Consider the following 27,658-nt stretch of genomic DNA (forward strand, 5'->3'; position numbering starts at 1 on the left):
AAGAGAACCAACAAAAGAAAGAAAAGGTACAATAAGGAGAGAGAGAGAGAAATAAAATAAAAAAGACTATCAAACAAAATAAAAAGAAACATTAAAGATTTTTAAAACTTCTGATTTTCCATCTGCCACTTACATAAAAAAGGAAAAAATATTGTTGTTTAAGACATTCAGCTCATGCCTACATCCATCTTCCTCACCTTGAACTTGCAGAAATGGTAACAAGTTGGTTGCAACATCACCAGCTTAATGAGGCATTGGAACTGAATAAGAGGAATGGTTTTGCAACGCAAACCTCTCAATTAGAAAGATACCTGCTACACCAGGAGTAGCCAACCTTTTTATACGTACCGCCCACTAATGCATCTTTCTTGTTGGTAAAAATTTCCTTACCGCCCACCAGTGCTCAATGGAAGGAGGATTCAGCTTGTGTCGTAGAACCCCCTACCGCCCACCTAGAATCCTGAAACGCCCACTAGTGGGCAGTAGGGACCAGGTTGACAACCCGTGTGCTAGACAATAACAATAAATTACTGTCTAAAATGTGTTTTTGTATTGTAAACCACCCTGTGATCTTCAGATGAAGGGTGGTACATGAGTGGTGGTGGTGGTGATGTAAGTAAGTGAGTGAGTAAGTAAGTAAGTAAGTAAGTAAGTAAGTAAGTAAGTAAGTAAATGTCCAGGGTGCTGAGAGCTGTTAGGAGACCCCTATTTCCCTCACAAAGCACTTTGCAGGAAGCTTTGGAAAGTGTAGTGCTCTGAGTGGCATAAGGTGTCTTTCAGGAGGGCAACATCTGTCTGAAAGCTTCGTCCTGGAAGAATGCCTGGAATAATTTACCACAAGGTGATTTTTGTTGGTCCCATTATCAATGAAACTAGATACCTATCCGTATTGCTGTATTGCTAGAGTGCCATTTGCCATCATAAGGACAGAGAGTCAACACAGCTGTGGTACTCGGGGGTGGGGGGTCAACAAGTCACTCAAAATCCCCTGCCTGTTTCAACCTTGCTATCCATTGTAGGGGTTCACAAGACTAAAGGAAGCCCAGGATGCCTTGGAGCAGACGTATCTACAGGCTCGAGATGAATACAAGCAGTTGCAGAACCATCAAGAACCTGTGGGGGCGCTAGGAGACTTTGATTCTGATCGGTATGTATATACAGTGGTACCTTGGTTCTCAAACACCTTGGTACTCAAATGCCTTGGTTCTCAAACGACAAAAAGCCAGAAGTAAGTTTCCCGGTTTTCGAACATTTTTCAGAAGCCAAACATCCAATGAGGCTGTCGGCTATTGTTTCCAGGGCGCCTGCACCATTCAGAAGCTGCGCCTAGTTTTTCAGACATTTTGAAAGTCAAACGGACTTCCAGAACGGATTTAAGTTTGGCGCTTTTGTTTTTGCTATTTATTTTGTGTTTTTGTTTTTGAGGCTTTTTTGGTTAATTTGTTTTTGTGACTATGTGGAACCCAGTTCAGCTACTGATTGATTGATTGACTGATTGATTGTGTGACTTTGGAAATGGATAAAAGCCCCCCATCCAAACAATAACTATAATCAGTGCAGGTAAGTTTTTTATATATATCTACAATACTGTCAATAGGGGTTGTTTTTAAAAGTCTGGAACGGATTAATCCGTTTTGCATTACTTTCTATGGGAAAGCGCGTCTTGGTTTTGGAACGCTTTGGTTTTGGAACGGACTTACAGAACGGATTACGTTTGGGAACCAAGGTACCACTGTATTGCACAAGTTGATTGAGCAAGGATTTCAGGCATGGAGTCTCTCCCAGCCCTACCTGGAGATGCTGAGAGTTGGACGTGAGGCCGTCTTCATACAGTCCTGGTTTGGATAGGAAACATGGGAACTGAATATGAGGAGGAGACCGTGTGCTGACAAACATTTGGATGAGACCCATTGGGAGCTGTTGCCAGTCAATTTAGAGCAGGGGTAGCCACGGCAGCATCATCCAGAGGTGGTTGTTGGACTACAAGCCCCATCATTTTTGAACACTGGCCATGCTACTGCATGGGGTAGATGGGAGTCGTAGTCCAACGACACCTAGAGAGCATCACTTTGCCTACCCGTGATACAGGAAATACTGAGCATTAAGGAACAATAGCCTGACTTCTGTACTCCTATTCCTTGAGCTATATTGCTGTTCTAGCTTCACTCATCTTTGCTAATTCATTTTAACACTTCCCAGAGCGGTGGAAGGACAGATATTCCATCTGGAGATGCGCTTGGAGGAGCTGAAAGAAAGGATTGACCAGGCAATGTGGGACCAGCCAGTTGCACAGAGCAGCGTTGAAGCACCGGACTCATCTCCTGCCTGTTTTCCAGCTCAGGCATCCGAGTCGCAGATGAGGTCGCCGACTCCATCTCTTCAAGCCCCAGTCCCGGCTGTCTGCACTCCATACCCTGAGGTCACACACAATTACTTCAAGGTTTCCCAAGCAAGGAATGGCATATCTAAAGGATATTGTGATTGATTGATTGATTGATTGATTGATATTTCTATGCTGCTTTTCATTCGGAGGCATCCCAAAATGACTTACAAACAATAGAGCAATAACATGATAGAACATAATAGAACATCACAAACACAGCATAAATCATATGGAATAATTAACAAATCATCAGTGAAACAATTACAACTTATAAAACACTATTAACAAGGCAACAACTAAGAAATAAGCTAAGCATCACAATTAAAGCCAAAGTAATATTTGAGATGCAGGAGTGCATTTAAAGGTTTCTCTTGTGCACCAATCTGAAAATTATTTTATACCCTGGATTTATTGGTATTACTCTGGAGCCCTTTACAAGGCCACATATATTACAAAGCATGAAATGGCTTGTATCTCCTATTTGGCCTGTGGGACGCTCTCTCCAGGCCAGGGCCAGATGACACCTGAGGCGGGCTGAGGAAGCTGCCTCAGGTGTGGAAGCCCAAGAACAGGAATTCCAACTTGCATAAAATATTGATAAGGCCCATGTAAGCCCTGCCCTGCATAATTGATCACAAGACATGTTGCACACACACCATTTGAATGGCAGTGCTCATCAACTTGAGTGGGGGCAGCCCTTTTAAATCTTTTATTGTGGGGGTCTAAGGGACCTTAGTGGCGCGGGTGGCGCTGTGGGTTAAACCACAGAGCCTAGGGCCTGCTGATCAGAAGGTCGGCGGTTTGAATCCTCGTGACGGGGTGAGCTCCCGTTGCTCGGTCCCAGCTCCTGCCAACCTAGCAGTTCAAAAGCACATCAAAGTGCAAGTAGATAAATAGGTACTGCTCCATCAGGAAGGTAAACAGTGTTTCCATCCGCTGCTCTGGTTTCACCAGAAGTGTCTTAGTCATGCTAGCCACATGACCCCGAAGCTGTACACCGGCTCCCTCAGCCAGTAATGCGAGATGACCATCGCAACCCCAGAGTTGTTCACGACTGGACCTAACGGTCAGGGGTCCCTTTACCTTTTAAGGGACCTTAGCCCCTAGGAGTTGGCTTCTATGCCCAAGAGACAGCACCCCCACAGGTACCCCACCCATCTTGCCACCTCCACCACTGGTGAAGAAGCAGTGTTGGCTGTTTCCAGTAAGATTTCATGTGCTCCACGAGATCTCTCAAGATCTCACCAGAAGCTGCTATGGCCACTGCCGCTTTATGGGCAGCACCACGCAACCCAGGAAGGGGAGGATTTGGTAGGAGTGGGGCAGGGCGGTAGCAGTATGGGGGGCACCTCCCTGTTTCACCTCAGGTAGTGAAAAGGGAAGGGTTGTCCCTGCATCAGGCCATGCAATAGGCCATACTTCCATAGCAACCATCTTGTGACTGGCGCCCACAGCACTTTCTCAAAATTCAAAATGCACCCACTTGTCCCCCATAAAGGTCACCAACCTCTGTTCTAGGCTGATAGTAATTTAAATTGATCAGCATTTTATACCAATTGCCAAATTCTTCTGGGGGTGGATGGGGCTTTGCTTTCATTTGGGCCTTGCTTATACCTTGACTCTCCTCTGCTCTTCAGACCCCCGTCCCCACGAATGGCCACTGCCAAGCCCAGTTGGACTTGGAAGTGGACTCCATCAGTGATGAGACTGGGGAAGAGGGAGAAAGCAGCCTTCCGGAACCACTCCGGCACATGCAAGCCCAAGTGGAAAAGGACTTTGATCACCTCCTGGACCAGTAAGTGTATGAGTTTTGTGTATATGGGGTGAATGTCTTTTTGCTGTCAGAGAAAGACCTGCCCCGCCCCCTCCTCAGTCCTTCGATAATCTTTTAAAGATTTACAGCCTTTTCACTCTTCAAATAAAAATGATCTCTGCATCATGCTATTGTTTTAGCATGGTTGTTTTAGCTCTGTAGAATGTATCCCTTTGGATTTCTGAACAAATTGATCGTTGCTGTGATGTTTTCTTCTCTAGGACCCAATTTTTGCTATACTTTTAAAGCCCCTCCCAATAACTGTGCCCTTCTGCAAAGAATCTTGGGAATTGTAGTTTGTGCTTAAATCCTTAGGAGACCCCTGGTCCCTTCAGAGCTACTGTTCCCAGAGTTTCTGGAAAGGGGGATTGATTGTTAAACTACTCTGAGAACTGTAGTACTGCGAGGGGGAACAGAGGTCTCCTTAGACCTCTCTGCCCCCTTGACAAACTACAGCTCCCAAGATTCTTTGGCAGAAGCCATGACTATTTAAAGTGGTAAGGTGCTGCGTTAAATGTATAGTGCAGATGAAACCTATATCTCTACTTTGAATGGTTGGTTGATATATTGGGTTGCTTCCAGTGAAGTTCTACTCAGAGTAGACCCATTGAAGTGAATGTGCCTAAGTTAATCATGTCCATCAGTTCAAATGGTCCTACTCTTAGTAGGACTGGCAGCGACTAATATTCAGTGTAAGTTCTACAAAGGTACGGAGGAGCCCAGAAAGGAAGTGATGAACACCCTGAAGCTCGATGCTAGGTTTGTTGTGAATGCCTGGATCTGTGGATACTCAGAAGAAGATAAATGGAGATCCGGTTCTGGTGAAAGACAGAAAAAGACAATGGACAGAGGGGGAGTGGGTTGAAGTATTAAATGTATAATCCAAATGGTCTGTCATGGTATCCGAAATCGGAGTGTGAAGTCTGTTAATTATAAGTTTATTTTAAATAAGTAAGGAGATATTGAATCTTAAGTCAAAAGCAGCATGATAAAGGATAGAAGAAATAAGTTTAGTTATAAGAATATATGGTTAAGATTTAGGTTATAATAAAAAGATCAAGATAATTGTGTTATTTTTAAGTAAAGTTAATTTTTTTATAGAGAAAAGTTGTTAAGGAAATAGTATATTGATTTAAAACCGAAGGTGAAAAGGCGGGGGAAGTCAAACGTCAAGATTCAGAAGTAGAAATTTTTTTTTTGTAAGATATACAAATAAGAAGAAGAATCCTGACATTATGTGTATTTGTATTTGTTTTTGTATTTGTAGGTGTGGGGTTGGGTTTGTGTTATATTACGAAAATGCTAATAAATTCTGTTTTAAAAAAAAAAATATTCAGTGTAAGTTCATCTGGTTTCCTGATGAATCCCAGAAGGCTGACAGACCCAAGCTTAACCTATTGTCTCTTGCCCCACAGCTACAACAGCTTCAAATCTTTGCCAGAGGCTCTGAGCTTGGAACAGCTGCACCTGAACAGACATTACTCACCCCCAGATGAAGCAGATGGTGCAGCCATAAGAGATGTTGGGACAAAGGAAGGCTCCCTCTGGGTGGTGTCTAAAGCTGGCAAGACCTCTTGTAGGCCTTCAACCTTGCAGTAAGTCATCCAGGAGAAGAAACCAGACTTCAGCCATGCCCTGATTATTTCATGGGTCAGGGACCTGTGGCCCTCCAGATGTTGCTGGACCATGAGGAATGTTGCTCATCCCTCAACACTGGCCATGCTTACTGGATCTGATGGGAGTCCAACAGCATCAGGAGGGCACCACATCAACTCTCTTTATCTGTCCTGAACCTTCCAGCAGTCAGCTTCATCATAGGCATCCATTGAAGCTGAATGGTGGAATATTCCAGACAGATAAAAGAATGACCTTTACGCAGTGCCAATTCCTTCGTCGTCTCCTGAAAGTCCCCACCTGTGTGAGCAATGCAGCCATACGTGTGGAACTGAAGATGCCTTCCTTGGAGACGCTCCTGTGGAAGCGTGTTTTTATCTATTGGTTAACAATCTGGCACAGATTGCCTGAATATTATCTGGCCCAATGCTTATGGCGCGATGAGTTCGTGAGCCCTTGGGCTAGTAAGATACACGCCAAACTTTTGCTTATTGGAATTTCGCCCTTAGAGATTCTGAATCAAGATCTATATACAGCAAAAAAGACCATCTCCCAAAGGCTGGATGATATTGAGCTGCAGCGCAATATTTTGCTGGGCGGGGGGACATGCTCACCGAGATCTCTGGGCATTGTACCCCCACTTCAAGTACCAGCCTATCTATCAACTCTTTCTATTGCTAGTCACCGTTTCGCTTTTATTAAAGCACGGTTTAATGTCTTCCCCTCAAACGTTCTTTTCCACAGATTTTCTAGAGGCCAAGTTTCAGTTTTATGTGCCTGTGATAACCGTTCGATTGAATCCTTGCATCACATAGTGTTTGTCTGCCCCTTGTATTCTGATGCCCGAAAGACTTTATTACTCCCATTAATTCAAAAATTACCGGGGTTTTTTGGAAGAGACTTACCTTGCTCTTCTGTTGCAAGATACAGACTCGATTGTAACCCTACATATGGCAAAATTTCTGACCTCAGTCCTGACACTTAAGAAACGCAATGGATTGTTATATACAGTTTGAAAATTTAATTTAACTTTTATCATATTCTATTCAGCTGAGCACTTTTTAAAATCTAATTTATTGTTAGTAACTGTAAACCAGACCGTGCTGTTCTGTTTCTGTTTTTGGTTGTTATGTATATGGGCTTAAAGCCGAAATAAAATGAGTTGAGTTGAGACCTTTACACAGCATGTAGCAATGCTGTGGAATACATTCCCACAGGAGGCAGTGATGGCTGTCAACTTGGATGGATTTACAAGAGGATTAGACAAATTCATGGAAGACAAAGCCTTCAGCAGCTACTAGCAATGATGGCCATGTTATACCTCCACTGTTGGGGGCAGTATGCCTCTGAATGCAAGTTGCAGGGAATTGCAGGACAGCAGAATTGCACCCATGTCTTGCTTGTGGGCTTCCCACAGGCATCTGGGTTGGCCACTGGGAGGACAGGATGCTGGACTAGATGGGCTATTGGCCTGACCCAGCAGGGTTCTGGAGCCAGTGTGGTGTAGTGGTTAAGAGCGGTAGACTCGTAATCTGGGGAACCGGGTTCGCGTCCCCTCTCCTCCACATGCAGCTGCTGGGTGACCTTGGGCTAGTCACACTTCTCTGAAGTCTCTCAGCCCCACTCACCTCACAGAGTGTTTGTTGTGGGGGAGGAAGGGAAAGGAGAATGTGAGCCGCTTTGAGACTCCTTCGGGTAGTGGAAAGCGGGATATCAAATCCAAACTCTTCTTCTTCTTCTTCTTCTTCTTAGCTGCCTCTGGTCTAACTACTCTGCACATTGCCTTGCAAATATTGGTGGGAGCCCTTTTACAGACCACCATGATGCCCACGAACATTCTGGGATGTGACTAAACTTAGAAGCGGGGGGCGGAGGCGCCTTGCTTTTCCAACAAAGATGGCTTTGCTTTCTCTCCCTCTTTCTTTCCCAGAGTTGCACAAAGGAGCTTTTTATTTTAGGTTATTTTTTATTTTCAGTTCCTTCTACTCGATAGCGCTGAGCTGGCAGGGCAGATGCAGGGCTGGGGCGGGGACTGTGGGAGCAGAAAAAAGGAGAAACCGAAGGAAACAGGAGAGTGTGGGAAGGGGGTGAATTTGATGGGAAGGAAGTGAATGTGAAGCCTGGAATTACATGGAGTGAAAAAGGAAGGGGGAGGGAAATGCGTATTGAAATCTCTCCCTTTCCTTTGCTTGCATGTTTGCAGGATGCCCAAGGCTGCAGCTTGTAGCTTCCCTGATTATGTAAAACCTAGTGCCTGCCTCTATAACCCATGCAAAAAGACAGCTTTGTCATTTGGGCACATGAAAGCACAGGTCCTACTTTAGAAGTCTGGGAATGAAGGGCTTTCTTAGTCTCTGGGTTCTGGCAGGAACAGACTCATAGCCTGGCTTGAAAAGCCCTTGTAGCAGGTTTGGATTACTCCTTCTCTTCCCAGATCCCCAGGTGGGGATTTAAAAAAGAAAAGAAAAAGATGTTGCTAACTCCTAAATGTGTGGTTAGTCCACCTTCTTCTCCAGGATGAATGTTCAATAAGAAAACCATCTGAACATGCCCTAGGCCAAGGGTTACAAGTTCTTCATCCCTGACTTAACAGCTGCCATCTTGAATGCTGGACTTTCCAACAGCCACTGGCATCTTCTGCGTTCCTATTCCTGAGCTATATTATTGAAACTGCTGAGAGATTACCTTGGAAGTAGGGGCAGTCCAGAATGTGAAAGGCTGTTGACAGCAAAGCCTTCGTGTGTTACTTTCCCCAGAATCCTTTATTTGTTTTGTTTGTTTAAAGGGAAGCTGCACCTTCCGCCCGGCAGCTTTGTTCGGAAATCTGCAAAACTAGAATGTGGCCAGAATAGGTCAGACAACCCATAAGCTTCTGTTGAGTACTCCCATCTCTCTCTTCCTTCTCCCCCATTTCTAATAGGCAGCCCCAACAGATGGAACCTCCTGAGCAGCTCTTGAGGAAGTCCCAGCAGGAAGTACCTGACCAGACCAGCTGCTCACCATCCATCCAGCAGGAGGAGGAGCCAGTTCCTCAGGGTTCAGTTGAACAAAAATGTCCATCGACTCCAGTTCCAAAATCCTCAACATCTAGGAGGCAGCAGAAGCACCTGTCGCCACAGAGCAGCATGGTCAGTGTGACAGGCAGTGCTGCTTCTGAACACACAGCCAAGAAGTCCCTCCAGAAGACAAACACAGGATTGCCTGAGGTAAGCATTGGTTAGTGGGGTGGGGGCTGTCACATTGGACCAGGGGGAGAAAACATTTTTTTTACCATGAGGGCCACCTTCCTTTTGGGGCTTTCTGGGAGCCATGTGCCAGGGGGTGGGACCCAGAGTGTGGGAAGAATCTGGGACCTGGTGTCCTCCACGTTTTATTGAGATTTGACTCCTATCATCACCAGCCAGCAAGCCAAGAGAAACGAGGAGTCCCAATGACCAGGTATGGTGGGAGTGCTACTTCTTAGGATCAGAGCAGAGGGAACCACCTGTGGTCCTTCAGACATCGTTGGATTACAGCTCCCATCATCCCTGACCATTGGCCATGCTGGCTGAGGTTGACGGCAGTTGGAGTACAGAAACATATGGACAGCAACTGGATCCGCATCTCTGCTTGGGGGACCAATGAAAGCCCTAAGAAGCAGTTCTCCTCTGCTTGGAGATAGCATTGGAGAAAGAGGTTTGGGACTGGGCAGGCCTCATTGTGTTCTGAATGTTATGAACAGGAGCACAGTGAAACTTGGAGGCTGAAGTAATTTGGGAATGGTGCAACTTGAGCCCAGATTAAATCAATTTTAGGAGCCCCTGTTCTGAATAGAGATGGGAGGGATCTTGCCGGTCCTTGCTTGTGACCCATGGAGGGAAACATACAGCCCATATGCCATGTATTCTAAGCCGAACCTACCTCACAAATTTGTTGTGAGGATAAATATTGGGGTGGAGATGTCCTCAACTTTGTGAAGGAAATACCAAATAAAAATGTTTATATATATCCTTTGTTGCCTCAAAATACGGTTCTTTTTGAGGAAGTTCAGGCAATCATTTAACTGCCTCAAGGATAAGGTATATTTTTCTGCCACATTCATTTCTGTGCAGCCTTCCAGGGGCTGTGTGCCTGTGATTGCCTAAGTCGGTGGCAAATGTGGGTGGAACAAAGGAAGTAAATTTTCCCCTTGTACAGTACACTATTTTATACACACTCATTTACATAACTCTCTCAATTTTCCATTCAGGCAGGCCAAGGGCACTATTAAAATCCAAGGACATGTCCCAGCCAGGAAAAATACCAAAGAAGGATGCAAATATGGGCCCATCAGGGAGTGGGGGTGGCCTCAGAAGAGTCCTGAGGGCCAAGTAGAAAGGCTTGGAGGACTGCATTCAGCCCCTGGACTTGAGGTTCCCCACAACTTCTTTCCCCCTCTCTTGCAGAATTTACGCCTTGTTTCCCCAGAGACAGACAGTGGATTTGTGGGATCAGAAGCCAGCAGGGTGTCCCCCTTGGCACAAATGCCAAAGCACTGTACACCCAAGTTGAGGTATGAACCTTCCCTCCCTTCTTCTCCTATGAGCTGTGTTAATTCCCATAATTGTGTCCCTGAGTACAGGAGGTAGTATATAGAAGATACCTGAAGATACCTGAAGACAAAAAGTGGGTGAAACCAGGAAGTGGGTGGGCATCCAGCAATATTCAGATACAGTGGTACCTCGACTTACGAATTTAATCCGTTCCGAATGCACATTCGTAGGTCGAAAAATTCGTAAGTCGAAAAAAGTGATTTCCCCATAGGAATGCATTGGAAATGAAAAATGTGAAAAAATTCATAAGTCGAGTAAACCGCATCTAAAATCCGTAAGTCGAGTAAACCCCATCTAAAACCACCAGCGGATGTCCTTTGGAAGTCGAAAAATTCATAGGCGTGCGGGCACTTTTTTCATTTGTAAGTTGAAAAATTTGTATGTCGAGTAATTTGTAAGTCGAGGTACCACTGTAAAGGAAAGTGTGGTTGGAAGACCTGGAGCATGAAAATGACCAAATTGATTGCAAGCTTTGAAGCTGGTGGAAGTTTGTTTGTTTTTTAATATGTGTTGGGAGATTTGACCTCTTGTATCAGCTTTAGTTTGACTTACAGCAGAATCAGATTGCAATTCTAGACTTGCACACTTGGGAGTAACGCCAGCTGAACCCATTGGGGCTTCCTCTTGAGTAGACATGAATAGCATGGGTGAGGATTCTATGGTCTTGCAGGTATCACTGGACTCCTACCATCATCCTTGATCACTATCATACTGACTGGGGCTGAAGGGAGTTAGGGTCCAAGGACATTTGACTCCCCTCTGCACTATTTTTTATTAGTAGTGTTGCTATTATTTCATTGGCTTTTTATCCCATCCTTGCTTAGGAGCCAAGGACAGTTACAGAACATTATTAAAAACCATGTCTTCACAGTCATTAAAACAGCTAAAACTACATCTCTTAAAAGCCGCTTTGTAGAGGAAGTCCCTCAAAAAGAAGAGTAAACTTCTAAAAATAAAAATAGCATCTGCTTTGCCTGCAGAATGTGCCAGGTTCAGTCTCCAGTATTTCTAGATAGGGCTGGGAAAGCTGAGCTAGAAGGACCCAAAGATCTGATTTGGTATAAAACAACTTTCTGTGTTCCTGTTTCTTGTCAAGGTCTCACAGCGTGCTGGGAAAATCAACCTCTGTTGATGTAGACTTCCAAGCAGAATCTCTAAGGAAAGTGCCTGTCACATTGGAAACAGACAGGTCACCCAGGCACACACAATCAGACAACAGGATGCAGAGACAAGGCCTCTCCAAAGGAAGACCTTTCCATCTTACCTCCCCTACCAGGTGGACCAACAGCATCACCAGTGAGATGGAGCCAGGCATGGACAGTGGTGAGCTAAAAGCAGTTAATTGCTTTGATCAGGAAGGCCAGGTCATGTGCCTGTTCTTACTTGAGGTCTTTCCTAAGATCCTGCCCCTCAGTACCTCACTAGCTGCACTACCCTGAACATTCAGTCACATAAAGCTCTAGCACATGCACACACATGCAGCCTGGCCAGACTGTACCACCTTACTGTGACCTGGATCCCTAAAACACCTTGCAGAGATCACACAACATCCCTGAATCATGGACCTTTTGCACGGCCTAGTGCTGGGTCAGTCACAACACATTGCAACAGGTATTTGTTCTGTGCCATCCTAAGCACATAGGGATGCGGGTGGCACTGTGATCTAAACCACTGAGCCTAGGGCTTGCCAATCAGAAGGTCAGCAGTTCGAATTCCCATGACAGGGTGAGCTCCCGTTGCTCGGTCCCAGCTCCTGACCATCTAGCAGTTTAAAAGCACGTCAAGTGCAAGTAGATAAATGGGTACCGCTCTGACTGGACTTAACAGTCAAGGGTCCTTTACCTTAAAAATAATAATAATCCTAAGCACTTTCCTCGCTCCCTGCATCCAGTTGCAGGGAAGGAGAGTTTGTCAAGAGCGGTGAGCACTGGAGACTCTGTGATGCACATGTTGGCTGTTAATCAGCTCTTGGAGTCACAGGGAAAGCGCTTCTGCAGGTGAAAGTGACATAACTCAGTGGTACAGCACCTGCCTTGCATGCTGAAGTTCCCAGGTTCATTCCTTAGCACCTCCAGGTAGGGCTGGGAGAGAGACCCATGTATGAAGCCCTGGGGACCTGCTGCCAATCATTATAGACAATACTTAGCTAGATGGACTAATGATCTGGCTCTGTATAATGCAGTTTCCAAAGTGAAAAGATCCATGATTCATGCATTGCTGTGATTCCTGGTTTGCAGAATTGTTGTTGTTGTTTTATTAATTAAGTTGTTAAACTGACTAGTCGCTTATTGCCCCAAGGTTTCCAGGTGACTTACAGCAGGCGTGTGTGTGCATGCGTGTGTGTGCGTGCGCGCGCGCACACACACACACACTACCATAAAGGAAGAAAAAAGAGAGGAAGGGTCATACAATACATCATTATATCATCTAGCATAACATTTATGAAAAAACAAAAACATACCCACCATATAAATAATAACAAATAATATTAACTGTGCATAAGTAATAGGAATAGGAATAATTTATTGGCCAAGTACATTTTCCAACATACTTGGAATTTTGCATCGGCTACATTGCAATGTAAACATACCTTATACAAACACAGTTCCACTCACAATACAATGACACAGCAAAGAAACCCCACCCATAACTGGCCTCCCCTTCCACTACACAACTATGAATTTAACAAATTAGTGGCACAAGGGGAAAAACTGTTCCTGTGCCTGGCCATTTTAAAGTCCTGTAGCGACGTCCAGATGGAAGTAAATCAAACAGATAATGACCGGGATGCAAAGGATCTGCGACAATTCCCTCTGCTCTCTTCCTAACTCGGGTAGCATAGAGTGTCTCCATTGAGGGCAAGCTAGCATCAGTTACCCTTTCTGCAATTCTTACTGCTCATTGGAGCCTTTTCTTGTCCATCTTGGAGGCTGTGCCGTACCAAACAGTAATAGAATTACAGAGAACAGTTTCAATGATGCCTCTGTAAAATTGGATCAACACTTCCTGGGGCAATTTAAATTTCCTTAATTGACGCAGGAAATGCAACTTTTGGTGGACCTTTTAAATAAATAATTAATAAATAATAAACAAAATAATAAACAAAGAATACTCCCACCTACTAATTAGCAGATAAACTACTATTTCCCCCCTTTTAAACCTCCCTCCCCACCCAGAAGTCTGGAATCAGGCCAGCTGTTACGAACCAGCAGTGGGTAGGTCCCACATCCTCATCCCAGGGATGGTCCTGCGTCTCTCCTCTGCCTTTGCTAGGCAAAGCAGGAAAACATTGGCAAAAGTTTTGCCTGCTTCATCCAGCTACTGCTTATCTTCTGCTGCTACTGGTGGCCCTTGGGGGGTCCCTTCCAACCCTATGATTCTATGATGTGTTCCTGGCTCTTTTCTCACCAGCTCACACAGACTCTGAGGCTGAGGCCCAGGCAGGACTTGACACTTACAATTCGCCTCCTGATGAAGCAAGACATTCTCCTAGCTCCTCTGCTGTTTCGCTGTCCCCAGTCCAGACTCATGACTACTGTCTCCTTGACTCCCGCTTGCACCGAGAGTAAGTTTCCTCTTTGGAATGGTGGGGGCACTGGGTGAGAAACACAACTGATCATAGATGAGGAACCTCAGGCCAAGATGGCCGAGGCAGTCCCTCAGACCACTTTGTCTGGCCCTCAGAACTCTCCCCAGACCACACCCATCACTGGGTGATGTTGCACCCTCCTCGAGTCTTTTGGGCAAACTTGTCCATGAACTCCTACATTGCTCCTTACTTGCCTGCATGGAGCACAGATGTGCAGAGAAAAAAGCCAACTGAATGAAGCTAAAATAAGCATTCATTGCTCTGCCCACTTTTTGCTTCGGGTCCTTGCACACCACTATTATGTGGCCCCTGGAATGTTGCCTGGAAGGGAGTGTGGCCCTCAAGGTGAAAAAGCTTCCCCTCCCCTGGTCTGTACTAACTGGCAGCAAACCTCCAGGTTTTTGGGTCAGTCTCTACCAGCCTTGCCCAGAGATGCCAGGGATTGAGCCTTCTGTGATGCCCCACCACTGAGTTACAGCCCTTTCCTCCAGAGGAGAAGGCATCAATTTATTAACCCCTTTTAGGGGAACGTTTTCTCCATGCTCTGGCAAGCTTCCATTCAGCTACCAGCCCGGGAGCTCTCCATCATTCTTAAGAACTAACTCCTGCAGTAAAAACATTCCATCTGCAAGCTGGTTATGCTTTGTACTTACTCTGTAAACAGAAGCAGCCTCACTGAGAGTGAAGTCGTTTTGATTTTTCCAAAGTGGATGACTCTTCCACTATTGTGTGTACAATTTGGGTTGCTGGACATGTATAACATGCCTAAAATTAATACCTCTTGTCATGCTAGGTCCTGATTTTAACTGATCCTGGGTTGGGGGGTTGTTTCTGTCTCTATAACAGCCAGGCTATCACAGCTTTGCAGAATGAAGTCTCTCACCTTCGCCAAATCCTGGAGAAGACCCTCAAGCAGCCTCATGCTTATCCAAAGCGGCCACCCTCCGCGCATACCTCTACACTCCAGAGGACAGGACAGGACAGGACCCGCCTCCCCACAAGTGCCAATCCAATAGGGTAAGCAATGGGCAGAGCGTGTTCCAGGTTTGAGAGTACCCCAGGCAGCCTCTCCTTTCTCCACCACTATCTCCTGATGGCAGCCAGGGCAGGTTCATGTAAGGATTTTCCCACAATGCCTCTGACAAAGAATTGCTTCAGGAAATGGTGGGGAGTTAAAATGGCTGCTAGACTCAGCTGCCTTATGCTGCTTGTAGGAGCAGGCTGCTGGAGGGGCAGCTGCCAGCAACATACCTTACCTGGACCTAGGGGCCCTGGCACCTGACTGAAGATGCTGGGTATTGGACACCCTGCACAGGAACTAGTGTCTTCTCTCTTGTGCCATCTGCTGCCCATACAATGCCCCAGAAGCCCAGCTTTCTTTCTTGCCTTTATTTACACCAGGCATTACCTGGAAACCTGCTGGAAACCTGAAATATGATTTGTTGAGAATATTTATATCCTATAATTTCTTTCACGTACAACATGGTGCACCAAGGCCATTTTTAGTCAAACACTTGGTAAGCTTCTGTTGCCAAAAAGGGGGTGGTCTTGGAGCCCTGATTTGCAGAGGAGAGTGGGGCACTGCAGGGGTAAAGACCCCTTCCTTGTGCCCACCACTTCTTCCCTTTTAAATTTTCTCTCAAAGGCGCACATACTCTCTCACACAGATTTGCAGTAGATAAGAAGTTCTCTGCCCTGTGCTTGCTGCTGCTCATGTAAGGAATGGTGCAGTGTGCCTAAAACGATACACTGTCTTGCAGGTCCAACCGGATCTCCACCTCATCTCACAGCAAAACATCCGGGAAGAGCACAGCTGACCGTGACAGTCCAGCTCTGTTGGTCAAGCCAGAAGAGTGGATAAAGAGATCATTCCTGCAAGATGGGATCCAGCTGGAACTCAGTAAGCAACAAAAATGTTTGTGGTTGGTCTGGTTATGCAAAGAGATGCATTTTTATTCTGAGGCTGAATATAGGCATGCCTTTCAGAAGGACGTGCTGTCTGTGCTTCTGTTCCTCATATAAGCCTGCCAGGACCCTAAGGTTCTTCTTTGCATGCCACCTTTGAGAGATGTCCTGAAGAACATAGTACCTCGGAAGGTTTTTAAAAGCAGAGGTTGGGTGGCCGTCTGCCAGGGAAGATTTAGTTGTGATTCCTGCATTGCAGGGGGCCGGACTAGTTCTGTGATTCTATGAGGGTGGCAGTGAGAGAACAGCAGCACCTCCCACACCCATTTGTACAAAATGCTCTGGTGCCAGCCTTGTGAGGCAAATGTGTTTTTCTTTTCCTGGGCATTTGGGTATCACCAATCATTGCATTGTTAAATTTGGGTGGGTGTGTTTTTGTTTTGTTTTGTTTTGTTTTATGTTTATGTGACTTTTATTTGTGTTTCTTTACAGTGGTTGCAAATCGCTTCAGACTTTTTTTTTTTAAGGGAAGCAATGTATGAATTAAATAAGCCTAACCTAAACCCTTTTCAGATTTTCTTTTTTCTTTTTAAATTTAAAATAATCTTTATTTCTTTTCAAGTCTTACATTGTGAAAGACATATTCATAAAAAAATTACATAACAATTGCATACAATATACATCGTAATTACCTCCACTATCCTTTCCCCCTCCCCCGCTAATTTCCCCTGTTGCTTCTCAGCCTTCCCATTACTGCATTTATATCGTTCCTTAATCTATCCGCATGTCCTAGTGTCTAATCATTTTTTCTTTTATCACAATTGTTTGGTCCTTTACCATTCTGATTGGCTAGTGCATGAGATGTCACTGACAATGAAAATCTGGAAAGGGTTCTGCCAAGAATGGAGAATGGCTTGGCAGAACCCTTTGCAGATTTTCATTGTCAGTGACATCTCATGCACTAGCCAATCAGTGTTGTGCACAAGTGGCCTCTGCCACAAACCAACAGCACATTATTTCCCTTGGACTTGATCCTGTATAATGAAGTGACTGCTCTTCTATGTGTATATGAGGAGCGTCTCCACTCCCCCACATGCAGCTGCTGGGTGACCTTGGGCCAGTCCCACTTCTTTGAAGTCTCTCAGCCCCACTCACCTCACAGAGTGTTTGTTGTGGGGGAGGAAGGGAAAGGAGACTGTTAGCCGCTTTGAGACTCCTTCGGGTAGTGAAAAGCGGGATATCAAATCCAAACTCTTCTTCTTCTTCTTCTTCTTCTTCCCCACCTGTGTGTTTGCAGGCCCTTCAGAGTCAGACTACTCACCACCAAAGCCATGGAAAGGAAAACGCCAGGAAACCTCTGATTCTAGGAAAGAACCCCCAAAGCAGCCCATCCTCCGGGGGCCCTACACTGGTGAGCAAAGGGCACCTGAGCCTGTTCTAATATAGCAAATCAACTGCCCCAGGAAGGACTAAACAGGTAGCGGTTCACTGGGCTAGGAAGACTGGGTTGAATTTCCATGGTAATAAAAATTTTGGGGGAGGGTATGGGAAGCAAGGGATGCGGGTGGTGCTGTGGGTTAAACCACAGAGCCTAGGGCTTGCTGATCAGAAGGTCAGCGGTTCGAATCCCTGTGACGGGGTGAGCTCCCGTTGCTCGGTCCCAGCTCCTGCCCACCTAGCAGTTCAAAAGCACATCAAAAGTGCAAGTAGATAAATAGGTACCGCTCCGGCGGGAAGGTAAACAGCGTTTCCATGCACTGCTCTGGTTCACCAGAAGCGGCTTTATCATGCTGGCCACATGACCCAGAAGCTGTATGCCAGCTCCCTCGGCCAGTAATGCGAGATGAGCACCGCAACCCCAGAGTCATCCGCGACTGGACCTAATGGTCAGGGGTCCCTTTACCTTTTTATGGGAAGCAAAATTGGGGAGCAGAACTGTCTTTCCCCCTTTTACATTATGGGGCTGGGGATGTAATTTTCAGGGGAAATTTGCTCTGATTTGTGGCAGTAATTTCTCCTCCCCTCCTCTCCAGGTTGGGGGGGGGGAGAATGGTGGTCCCCACTGAGAAAGCAACCGAGAAAATTATCATCCTCCTCCTTTCAGTTTATCTGTTGTTGTCTCCAGGCAACCTACAAAATTTAAAAACATAAAGTGTGGCATAAAATCAGAACAAAGAACAATGCATTACAATAAAAGCTATTCAATAACATAAGAAGACTCCTGCTGCATTAGACCAAAGGCCCATCTAGTCAAGCATTCTCTTCACACAAGGGAAACCAGATGCCTGGAGTGCGTGTATCAAGTTTCTTTGTTTTGATTTCTGTAGGAACCCAGTATGCTTTTTCAAGTCCCAAGTCCCAAGAACCAAAGACTCCCAAAAGCTCTTCCCCGTGCCCCCATTGCCAAGAGGCCAAGTCACAGCTTGAAGAGGTACCCACAAGAAACCAAGATGCCAGAGGCTACAAAGGTATCATTAAGAAGAGCCCTGCTGGGGTTAGTCCAGCATCCCATTCTCACATTGGCCAGCCAGATGCTCCACTGGGAAGCCCACAAGCAGGGTCTGAGTCCAATGCACTCTCCCCATTTGTGATTCCTAGCAACTGGTATTCAGAGGTTTACTAACAGTAGAGGTAGAACATAGCCATCACGGTAGGTAGCCACTGCTAGCCTTATTATCCACAAATTTGTCCAATCCCCTTTCAAAGCCACCCAGGTTGGTTGCTATTGCTGTATCTTGTGGGAACAAGTAGTTTTAACTCTGTGCAGTGTAAATAAGTACTTTCTTTTGTCTGTTCTGAGTCCTCTAAAATTCATCTTCATGAGTTGTGTATCTGCTTTCTTCACATCATGATGAGTTTATTCATCACTGTCATGTTGCCTCCTTCTATCCTTTGCTATAAACTAAAGATGCCCAAACTCTGAAACCTTTCCCCATAGGGGTTGCTCGATCCCCTCGATCATTTTGCTCATCTGTGAGGCATTAATAGGAGTTGTAATCAAATAAAATCTGGAGGGCCACAAGTGCCCTGTCTCTGTTTGCACGATCCAGACCACAGAGCAGGGCAGGATTCTCAGTGGCAGCAAAGTGGCTGGCTTATGTGAGCAGTCCACTCTGCTGGAAGAACAAGGAAGTCAGAATCTGTGAGCAGGGTATGTTCTGAATCAGGAGTTCCACACAGCAACTGATAAGTACAATTGGCCCACAACTTGCACCACCAAATGGCTCACTGAAGCAAACGTGGAACCCATCAGGTGCTGAAGGTTGTGTCTCTACTGGCTCTCCACCTTAAATTTCCTCTTGACTTTTCCCTTTTTACAATTCTGGCACTTAGCAACAAGTGGAATAGTTCCACAGGAATCATTATCCTTGGTTAAATGTTAACTGGTACCTGGTGAATTTCTGCATTCCTAAATTAAGGACTCGATCTACATGTCTTTTCTTTTTCTTTTTCTTTTCTTTTTTAAAAAAAACAATTTAGGAGATTAAAAATAAATAAATCTGGGTCAGCAGTTTCAGCAGAAACTGAGAACGACTGGTTTGCCCAAGACTTATCTAATGAGTTCTGTGCCTGAGGCATAGGCACCAGGTGCCAGGGGCCCTGGGTGCTCTAGCACCCACAAAATTCACTCTGAGGGGGCTAGGCACTCACAAATTTTGGTAGTGGGCATGTGTGCATGTGCATCCAACATCAGCACGCCCGGAGGCATGCATGTCCAATGTCAGCATGCCCAGTGGCATGTGAGGGGCATGCTGATATCATTTGTGCATGCCATTGGGTGTGCTAACATTGGTGTGCATGCTCCTGCGAGGAGCAAGCCAGGGCTACTGGGCTGAGGCAAGCTTTGAACTTGGGACTTCCTGATTGATTTATAGCTCAGTATCTTAACTGCTTCCACATACTGGTAGATATATATATATATATTAGCTGGCCCGGCCACGCGTTACTGTGGGGTTTTTCTGTTTGTTTGTTTGTTTGTTTGTTTTGCTTTTTAACATTCTCCTGACCCCGAGAGTATTCTGGAAGCTCCTGTTTTCATTCTTCCCTGTCCCTTTAGAGCAGGGGTCAGCAACCTTTTTCAGCCATGGGCCGGTCCACTTTCCCTCAGACCACGTGGTAGGCCGGACTATATTTTTTTGGGGGGGGGAATGAACTAATTCCTATGCCCCACGAATAACCCAGAGATGCATTTTACATGCGAAGCTGCGGCTGCCATTTTAGGTGAGGGCACTGGTGACCTTAAAGAGCATTCTCCCCCACCCCAGTCCCAAAATTACCCAGTCCCAAAATCACGCACCCCAGCGACACAATCCCCTCAGAGCTGGTCTTACTCAGTGCGACCTCTCAGGCATGCCTCCTGCTCCGTGTTTTGTTTTTTTCCCCCTCGGCGCATGTGAAGCTGTGGTGGCCATTTTAGGTGAGGGCACAGGCATTGTTGCTCTGGCCAGGTCTGATGATGCCGATGGGTGATCCGCCTTTCTATTGGATGCTGTTGGAGTCTTCATTCCTTTTGCTGGTGAGGTATAATAGGTGTGCCACTTTTTCCCCTTTATCCTTTATTTTAGGCATTACAGGTGTGGTTTGTTTTAATTTTTATTATGCCAGATCCTTCCTTGGTGGTCAAGTTACGCTTTGTCCTAATTTGATGAGATTTGGTCCAGTGGTTACGGAGCAAGGTGGTGTCACATGCGCATGCAATGGGAACATTTTTATATATGTAGGTCCTCTCGAGGGCTCTGGTTCTGTGTATTCTTGTTTTTGGATTCGGGGTGGAGGGTCCTTGTGGCAAGACGAATTACCTTGTCTTTCATTTCTAGGCTGCGACTTCCCAAGGGATTCATTTGGACCCTCCCACCAAAGCACTCCGAAGTCAGAAGCACCAAGCCATCTGTGCAAGGATACCAGGAACTCCAGGAGCAAAGTAGTACATGGTGAGAAAGGGCATTTGCGGTGTGAAAACTGATGTCGTGTTGGCTCACTGGAGTGCAGGTCCTGACGAGGGCAGGAAGGATGGTGAGGGGGGTTTGGAAACAGTTCCCAAGAGGAATGGTTTTGTTTATACAAATATAAAATGAGGCTGCTAGCTCAAGCCGGCAGCTCATCTAGCCCAGCATCCTGTTTTCATAGTAGCTGACCACAAGCAGGACCTGAACACAACAGCACTTTCCCCACCTGCAATTCCCAGCAGCTGGTATTCAGAGATGTGACACCTCTGACAGTGGAGGTAGAACATAGCCATCATGCCTAGTAGGCATTGATTTGTAAACTGCTGACACGTTTTTAGAAATCAGGTAACAAATAAAACAATTCAGGCATTGTACAAATGTTATGATTGTAAAACAGAGAACAAATGGCCAAAGCTGAGTGAAATTAATTATCTGAAAAGCACTTAGTGAAATGGAAATGTTTTCGGCAGGTGTCTTTCAAGGGGAAGAGTGTTCCAGAGCACCTGTGCCACTGAGCTTCCATTGACACTAAACAAAATATGAGATACGTGTTGGACACTTGGGGCTTCTCCAGACTGGGATGGGATTTTTGTGTGTGTATTCTGCAGCGTGTCATTGAACACGCACACATGCACACAGAGGGCTGCTGCCCCTGCTCACTCTACTCACCAACCCCTCTGCCCCTATACTTGGCCAACCCTTCCTTCCTTTGCATCTGATCAAACTCCCTTCCTTTACACCCCGCCCACCCCCTTGGTATCCCCTCCCAAGCCAACCAAACCCCTTTATAGCTTGCTCCTAGTCCCCCTCCTCACAGCTCAGTCTAGCTTCAACCCCCTTTCAAAGGAGAGTGGGAACTGCTCCCTGAAGTGCCTCCCACTTTCCTTTAAACAGCTAACTTGTACTAGCTCACTTTTCTGTTGGTTTGTGTTCATGCTGGAGTTGTTGTGGTTGCATGTTGGTGACCACGTAAATGGTAGCATGACAACAGTTTTACAATTTTATTATATGGTAAGATCTCAATTCCTCCAATTGTTGTAAAAACCTGCAGGTTTTTTTAAATAAAATATATACAAGATATATATCAATAAATTTTATTTCAGCTTTAAGCTCATAGAAAAAAAACAAAGGGAAATACAAGGGAAATACACACACACCGTTTGATTTAAAATTGGTAGCAATAAAAGACTTATTAAGCATGTAAAATTAGATAAATATTATAAGGAGGTTTCAGCTCCTAAACAGCAGCCTATTATGTCTCTTGTATGTCAAAATGGAAGTTAAAAATTTCGCCATTTGTAAAGTTACAAACTGATCTGTATCTTGCAATAAAAAAGTAAGTTGGAAATCTGCCGGGTGCCCAGACAATTTGTGAATTAATGGTAACAATAAATTCTTCCAGACAGCACAGTATAAAGGGCATATAAACACTATATGATGAAGTGTTTCAATCGTTCTATTATCACAAGAACATAAAACCAAAACCTGACCTTTAGAGAATCTATGAAAAAGGGAATTCGAAGTACAAGATATATATTAAAATAGACGGATAAAGGAATAAGCTAAAACAATTTGGAGTATACAGGAAAGGGTGAAAATAAATGTAACGGATCCACAGAAAGAGGGGGGAAAGGAGTCAAAATTGAAAATGTTAAAACTTGGCAAACATTGTTGTAATGTATATAAATGAAAATATCAATTCCTCCCAGTTCTGTCTAGGATGAATTTTAGATCTTGTTTTCTCATTTGCCCCCCAGGGGTAGGCCATGGCACAGGAAACAAAGAGCAAAGTTCTGGACCACAGCAGAACCTCAGCAACCACCACCAGTCACAGCAGCCTGGACTCTGGTACCTGGCACTCCCAAGCCCTGCTGCCTCCATCAGCTATGTCCCCATGGTTCCCTATCCTCCAACGTCTGTAATGTAAGAACCACTCATTCAGGCCTTCGATTAGTGAGAATTCTGTCTTTTTCCCTTATTGTGTTGACCCCAACAATGGAGAGCCTGTGGCCCTCCAGATATTGCTGGACTAAAACTTTCCATCAAGCTCCAGACAACATTGGACAGTGATTGGTGTTGTAGTCCAGCTTCAGTTGTCTGGCTCTATAAGGTCTCCTACTGTGATGTTGGATTGTTCCCTGCCCCTGATGCCTCCAAAACTCATTCGGGAAGGTACCATTATTCAGTGAGAGACCACATACCTTACCAGCAGAAGTCCCCAGGTTCAGTCCCTAGCACCTCCGGTTAGAAGGATTAGGTACAAGGATGAAAAAGGCCCTTGCTCTTCCTGAGATTCTGGGGAGCTCCTGGCCAGTTAGTGCAGACCCAGGTTGGGGAACCTCAGACTCAGGGTCTAAATGTGCCCCTCTAAGCTTCAGTGTCTGGTCTGCTGGACTCTCCCAAGGCCACACCCCTCACTTAGCCCTATTGCATACTCCTCCTTGAGTGTTTTTGGTTGGTTGGTTTTTTTTAACTCTGATGATGCCTCTTGCTTACTTGGATGAAGGACAGAGGGGAGCATGAATGTGTGTAATAGCAGCCCACTCCACTAAAGTAGAATTTATATTTGTTGTTCTGCCCACTTTATCCTCTGGCCCTGCCCGTCACTGGCATGTGGCCCCCAGAAGGTTGCACAGATGGGAATGCAGCCCTCTGCCTGAAAAACTTCCCCCACCCTTGGTGTAGGCAATACTGAACCAGATGCACAAATGCTTTCACCTAATGTAAAAGTTTATTCAGCCTCCCCCCTTCTTTTTCTCCTTGCCAGCTATTGTTCTCCACTTGCACCTCAGATCTCCTCCCCTGCTGCTGTCCCTAGCAGGCACCAGGCCACAGAGCTGAAAACCTCGGGTTCTCGGCACCAAATGAAAGAGGATTCCTGCTGCTCCATGACTCTGGACTGCGCTGGTCTGCAGGACCTGAACTGGTCTCTGAGCCGCGCCATAGTAGCTGCGAGAGACATGAAGCTCACCACCAAGCGGATCAGCCGGTCTCTGACTTCAGATTTGAACAAAGGGAGGCACCTGCGGGGATCCTGCCTCTTTTAGCAAGAGAGCCAAGTGGATGGACACCCCCTCTACTGGTTTAGCTGGAATTGCAAAAAAGGGGGAGGGGAGTGGGAGGGGGGGACTCAGTTCCCCCAAAACATAACATGGGGGAGATATTCATATAACATTCTTGGTCGTTTATGTGCCAAAGAGCACCACCATAGAGCCCCTAACTCAGTGTGGAGGTGTCCCATTTTTGGGTGCCCGACGGCCTCTTAAGCATTGTGGAGATGCTCAACTCTCTAGGCTGTGTGTGGCACCTGTCTTAATACACGCTGGGAGCCTTCAAAGATTGTGGAAAGGGGCTGCTGCTGCACTTCCCTTTCACTCCCACCCCCTGAACAAGCAACGTAACTTCGTGTCACGAAAGCCATTTCTGCTCTTATTTTGCGCGTCTTAAAGGGGCAAATTTCCAAGCAGTTTGGGGGAAGATGTAGCATTTTCCTGGAGTAGGGGCAACAGTAGCAGTTTCATTACTTTATTTTTCCAGTGGACATTGAAGGTAGTGTATCTCTCTTAACTTTGGCAGGGGGCTTGGTGGTGGGTCCTTATGTCAGCCTTAGATATTCCAGTGCTGGGTGTCCTCTACCTGCCCGTTCCTCTGTTCTCACCTTACCTCAAATGTCTTTTGCCTTAAAAATGGAAGTCTTAAAAGCTCCTTTGTGTGCATAGTGGCAGAAGCAAAACAACGAACGTCTGGCACACTGAAGCCATGTGAAGATGGTACTTCTTCTCCCCTTATTTTCAGGGAATTGAAAGGCCCTATTAAGGGGGGAGGCATCAAATGGCTTGTTGGCCAGCAAACAATTCTGGCACCTGCTGCAGTTATATCCCACTTTAGCACCCTTCATCTCCTAGGAAACCCACATTGGGCATAAGCACTGGCCAGTGACTTTTCATAGCCTTTAAGGCTCTGCTCTGCTCCTACTGGTGTTAACTGTGTCTTTGAATGCCACCTGCTGGGAATCACAAATGGTTCTGCTTTTGGACTTCCCACTGGGACATCTGGTTGGTCACTGGGAGAAAAGTATGCTAAACTAGATGGGCCATTGGCTTGATCCAGCAGGGCTCTTAAGTTTTTTATCCTGATCCTCTTGCAGGAAGGTCTACTACCTCCTCCATGTTGTTGCTGAACTGATCTCATTCACTGTAAATATACAGCACTGTATCCAACGTTTGTCATTCTTAAGAGCAGGCTCGTTAAAATTAATGCACGTAACTTAGGTTCATTAATTCCAGTGGAACTAGTCTGAATACAACCCAAGTACTGTCCTACTTACGAGGCTCAATAAGCTGAGAGTAGGACATAAAGGTTTTTTGGTGATCCTCTTAAGGGCTGTGAGTCTATCGCAATACTTACCTCAGGACTCTTTGTGATGTGTGTGTGAGAGAAAAGGAGATGAGAGAAAGAGCTGTATTTTGTGAAGGGGTAGCCATGGTGAATCGTTTTCAGAGGGATGTGTGTGTTTTTGTGTTTTGTTTTTTTACATGTGTGGTTTCATTTGCTGTGTGGTTTGGTACTATGGAATGGAAACAATGAGCATTTTGTGTGTCAACTCTTTTGTCCTTTTTTGCCTTCAAGAATGTCTTCAAAATATATTTTGCTAGAATACTTTTCTCTCCCTCCCCATTTCCTTATGCCCACTAGGATGTTTGTGTGTGCTTTAAGAACTTCAAGCAAGTGGCCACTCCGAGGTCCAACACATCGTAGGCAGTTTGCCAAGACCAAATGCATCCAGTAAGCATCAGAGGCAGTAGATATAGAACAGTATCAGACACTTTTTGCTGTCATTGTCAGGGCGAAGTGGACCAATATTTAAGACAGAACAGATATCGGTGGTGAGCAACCTTCAGCCTGCAGGCCTGAATATGCCCGCCCACCCTCTTCATTTGGCCCACAAGGCTGGTTTGCCCAAGAGGCACCTATATTTACAACTAATGTCATATGTAGTATCAGGAGCAGGAGAGATAAAAAGGTGTTAGAGCTGGGAGGGAGTTTGTAGGAAGCCACCATTAGCTGTCATATCAGGGCTTTGCCAGCAACAATGTTCGGCTGATCACTGGGTCTTGTAAAATATTCCTATATGTGCAATAGGATTCCTTCTGAGCACATGCTCGCTACCCAGGAATTTGTGATCAGTACCAGAAACAAGCTTCCTCCCACAAACCAACACATAGTTTCCCCCTAGGCATTCTTTTTCAGCAACCTAAGGCCCACCTGCATGATATATTGAGGCGGTATGAAAATGCATCCAAGCAGTCATGTGTCCCCCCCCCCAAAGAATCCTGGGAACTGTAGTTTGTCAACGGTGCCGAGAGTTCTTAGGAAATCCCCTATTCCCCTTACAGAGCTACATTTACCAGGGTGGTTTAACAGTCAATCCCTCTTTGCAGGAAATCCTGGCAACTGCAGCTGTGTGGAAAAGCACCTCTCAGCACCTTGAACAAACTACAGATCCCAGGATTCTTCAGGGGAAGCCATGACTGTTTAAAGTAGTATAATGCTGCAGTCAATGTATAGTGCAGATAGGACCTCACCTTTAAGACAGCAGCTTTTGGGTTGTTATTATTATTGCACCATTGGGAGTCAGAAACCCTTGCTGATCAGTTGGGGCTAACCCAGAGATTTCCTAGGAGAGCCTGTTCTACCTTCTGCCTATCATTGAATTAAGATAAAGGGAATGGTAAAGGGACCCCTGACCATTAGGTCCAGTCGTGAATGACTCAGGGATTGCGGCGCTCATCTTGCTTTCCTGGCCGAGGGAGCCGGCGTACAGCTTCTGGGTCATGTGGCCAGCAGGACTAAACCACTTCTGGCGAACCAGAGCAGTGCACGGAAATGCCATTTACCTTCCCGCCAGAGCAGTACCTATTGATCTACTTGCACTTTGACATGTTCAGCGGCATAGGAAGCCTTTTTGCTGCCCGGGACGGAGGCGTGGAGACACCCCCCTGGGGGCGGGGCGTCACGGCGCGTCGGATGCACTGCGCATGCCCAGAATTTCCGGGCATGTATAGTGGATCGAGCCAGCGAGCGAGCGGCGGGTCGGGTAGCCCCACGACCCACCGCTCACTCACTGGCTTGCCGCGGGAGCAGCAGTGCCGGCTGGATGCATCCGGGCCAGCGCTGCTGCTCCTGCGGCGAGCAAGCAGCGGCTCGTGGTGCCGGGCGGTGGGGGAGGGGCCGGGGAGTGTCACCCCCCCTCCCCTGGAACCCAGGGCGCAGCGTCCCCTATGCCCTGCCCTTCCTATGCCACTGGACACGCTTTTGAACTACTAGGTTGGCAGGAGCTGGGACCAAGCAACAGGAGCTCACCCCATCGCAGGGATTCGAACCGCCGACCTTCTGATCGGCAAGCCCTAGGTTATGTGGCTTAACCCACAGCGCCACCCACGTCCCCATATCACTGAATTAAGCAACCCCTTAAACACAGCTGGGAAGTTGAGGCCACCATGGCTGTTCTTGGTCCTATCCTCATTGCTGCTAATGTTCCATGCTGCCTGTAGAGTATGTGAGTTGAGAGTGTGGTAATAACAGGAATTGGCTCAGCCATAAGACGAGTGCCTTAGCAACATTGCAACACAAAGCAAGGGGAAGTGGGCAGCTGATGAAGGATCTCTGTGCCATTTCCCCCCTGACACCTTTTTAAAATATACTTTTTGAATCTATAAATACACCTTTAATTTTTTAAAGAAAAAATTAATAATGACAGCTCCTTCTCAACACTCATACTATCTATAGAATTGTGCTGAAATGTGCATTATGTTTTTAGACGGTTCTCAAAGCACT

General features: G+C 46.0%; 1 protein-coding gene across 1 annotated transcript in view; it reads left to right on the top strand.

Moving 5' to 3' along the window:
* Window positions 1-23,925, top strand: part of AKNA (AT-hook transcription factor) — a 60,259-nt gene extending 36,334 nt beyond the window's left edge. The window contains exons 8-22 of the mRNA XM_033137740.1: window positions 1,020-1,147; window positions 2,200-2,419; window positions 4,021-4,178; window positions 5,612-5,791; window positions 8,731-9,016; window positions 10,235-10,341; window positions 11,478-11,704; window positions 13,793-13,946; window positions 14,817-14,987; window positions 15,731-15,870; window positions 17,173-17,286; window positions 18,203-18,343; window positions 20,693-20,806; window positions 22,579-22,744; window positions 23,589-23,925. Of these exons, the coding sequence (XP_032993631.1) occupies window positions 1,020-1,147; window positions 2,200-2,419; window positions 4,021-4,178; window positions 5,612-5,791; window positions 8,731-9,016; window positions 10,235-10,341; window positions 11,478-11,704; window positions 13,793-13,946; window positions 14,817-14,987; window positions 15,731-15,870; window positions 17,173-17,286; window positions 18,203-18,343; window positions 20,693-20,806; window positions 22,579-22,744; window positions 23,589-23,868 (2,586 nt within the window). The 3' untranslated portion in view covers window positions 23,869-23,925. The remainder of the gene's footprint in view (window positions 1-1,019; window positions 1,148-2,199; window positions 2,420-4,020; window positions 4,179-5,611; window positions 5,792-8,730; window positions 9,017-10,234; window positions 10,342-11,477; window positions 11,705-13,792; window positions 13,947-14,816; window positions 14,988-15,730; window positions 15,871-17,172; window positions 17,287-18,202; window positions 18,344-20,692; window positions 20,807-22,578; window positions 22,745-23,588) is intronic.
* Window positions 23,926-27,658: the final 3,733 nt, after the last annotated feature.

Source organism: Lacerta agilis, chromosome Z (genome assembly GCF_009819535.1).
Source record: "Lacerta agilis isolate rLacAgi1 chromosome Z, rLacAgi1.pri, whole genome shotgun sequence".
NCBI classification, from domain to species: Eukaryota; Metazoa; Chordata; class Lepidosauria; order Squamata; family Lacertidae; genus Lacerta; species Lacerta agilis.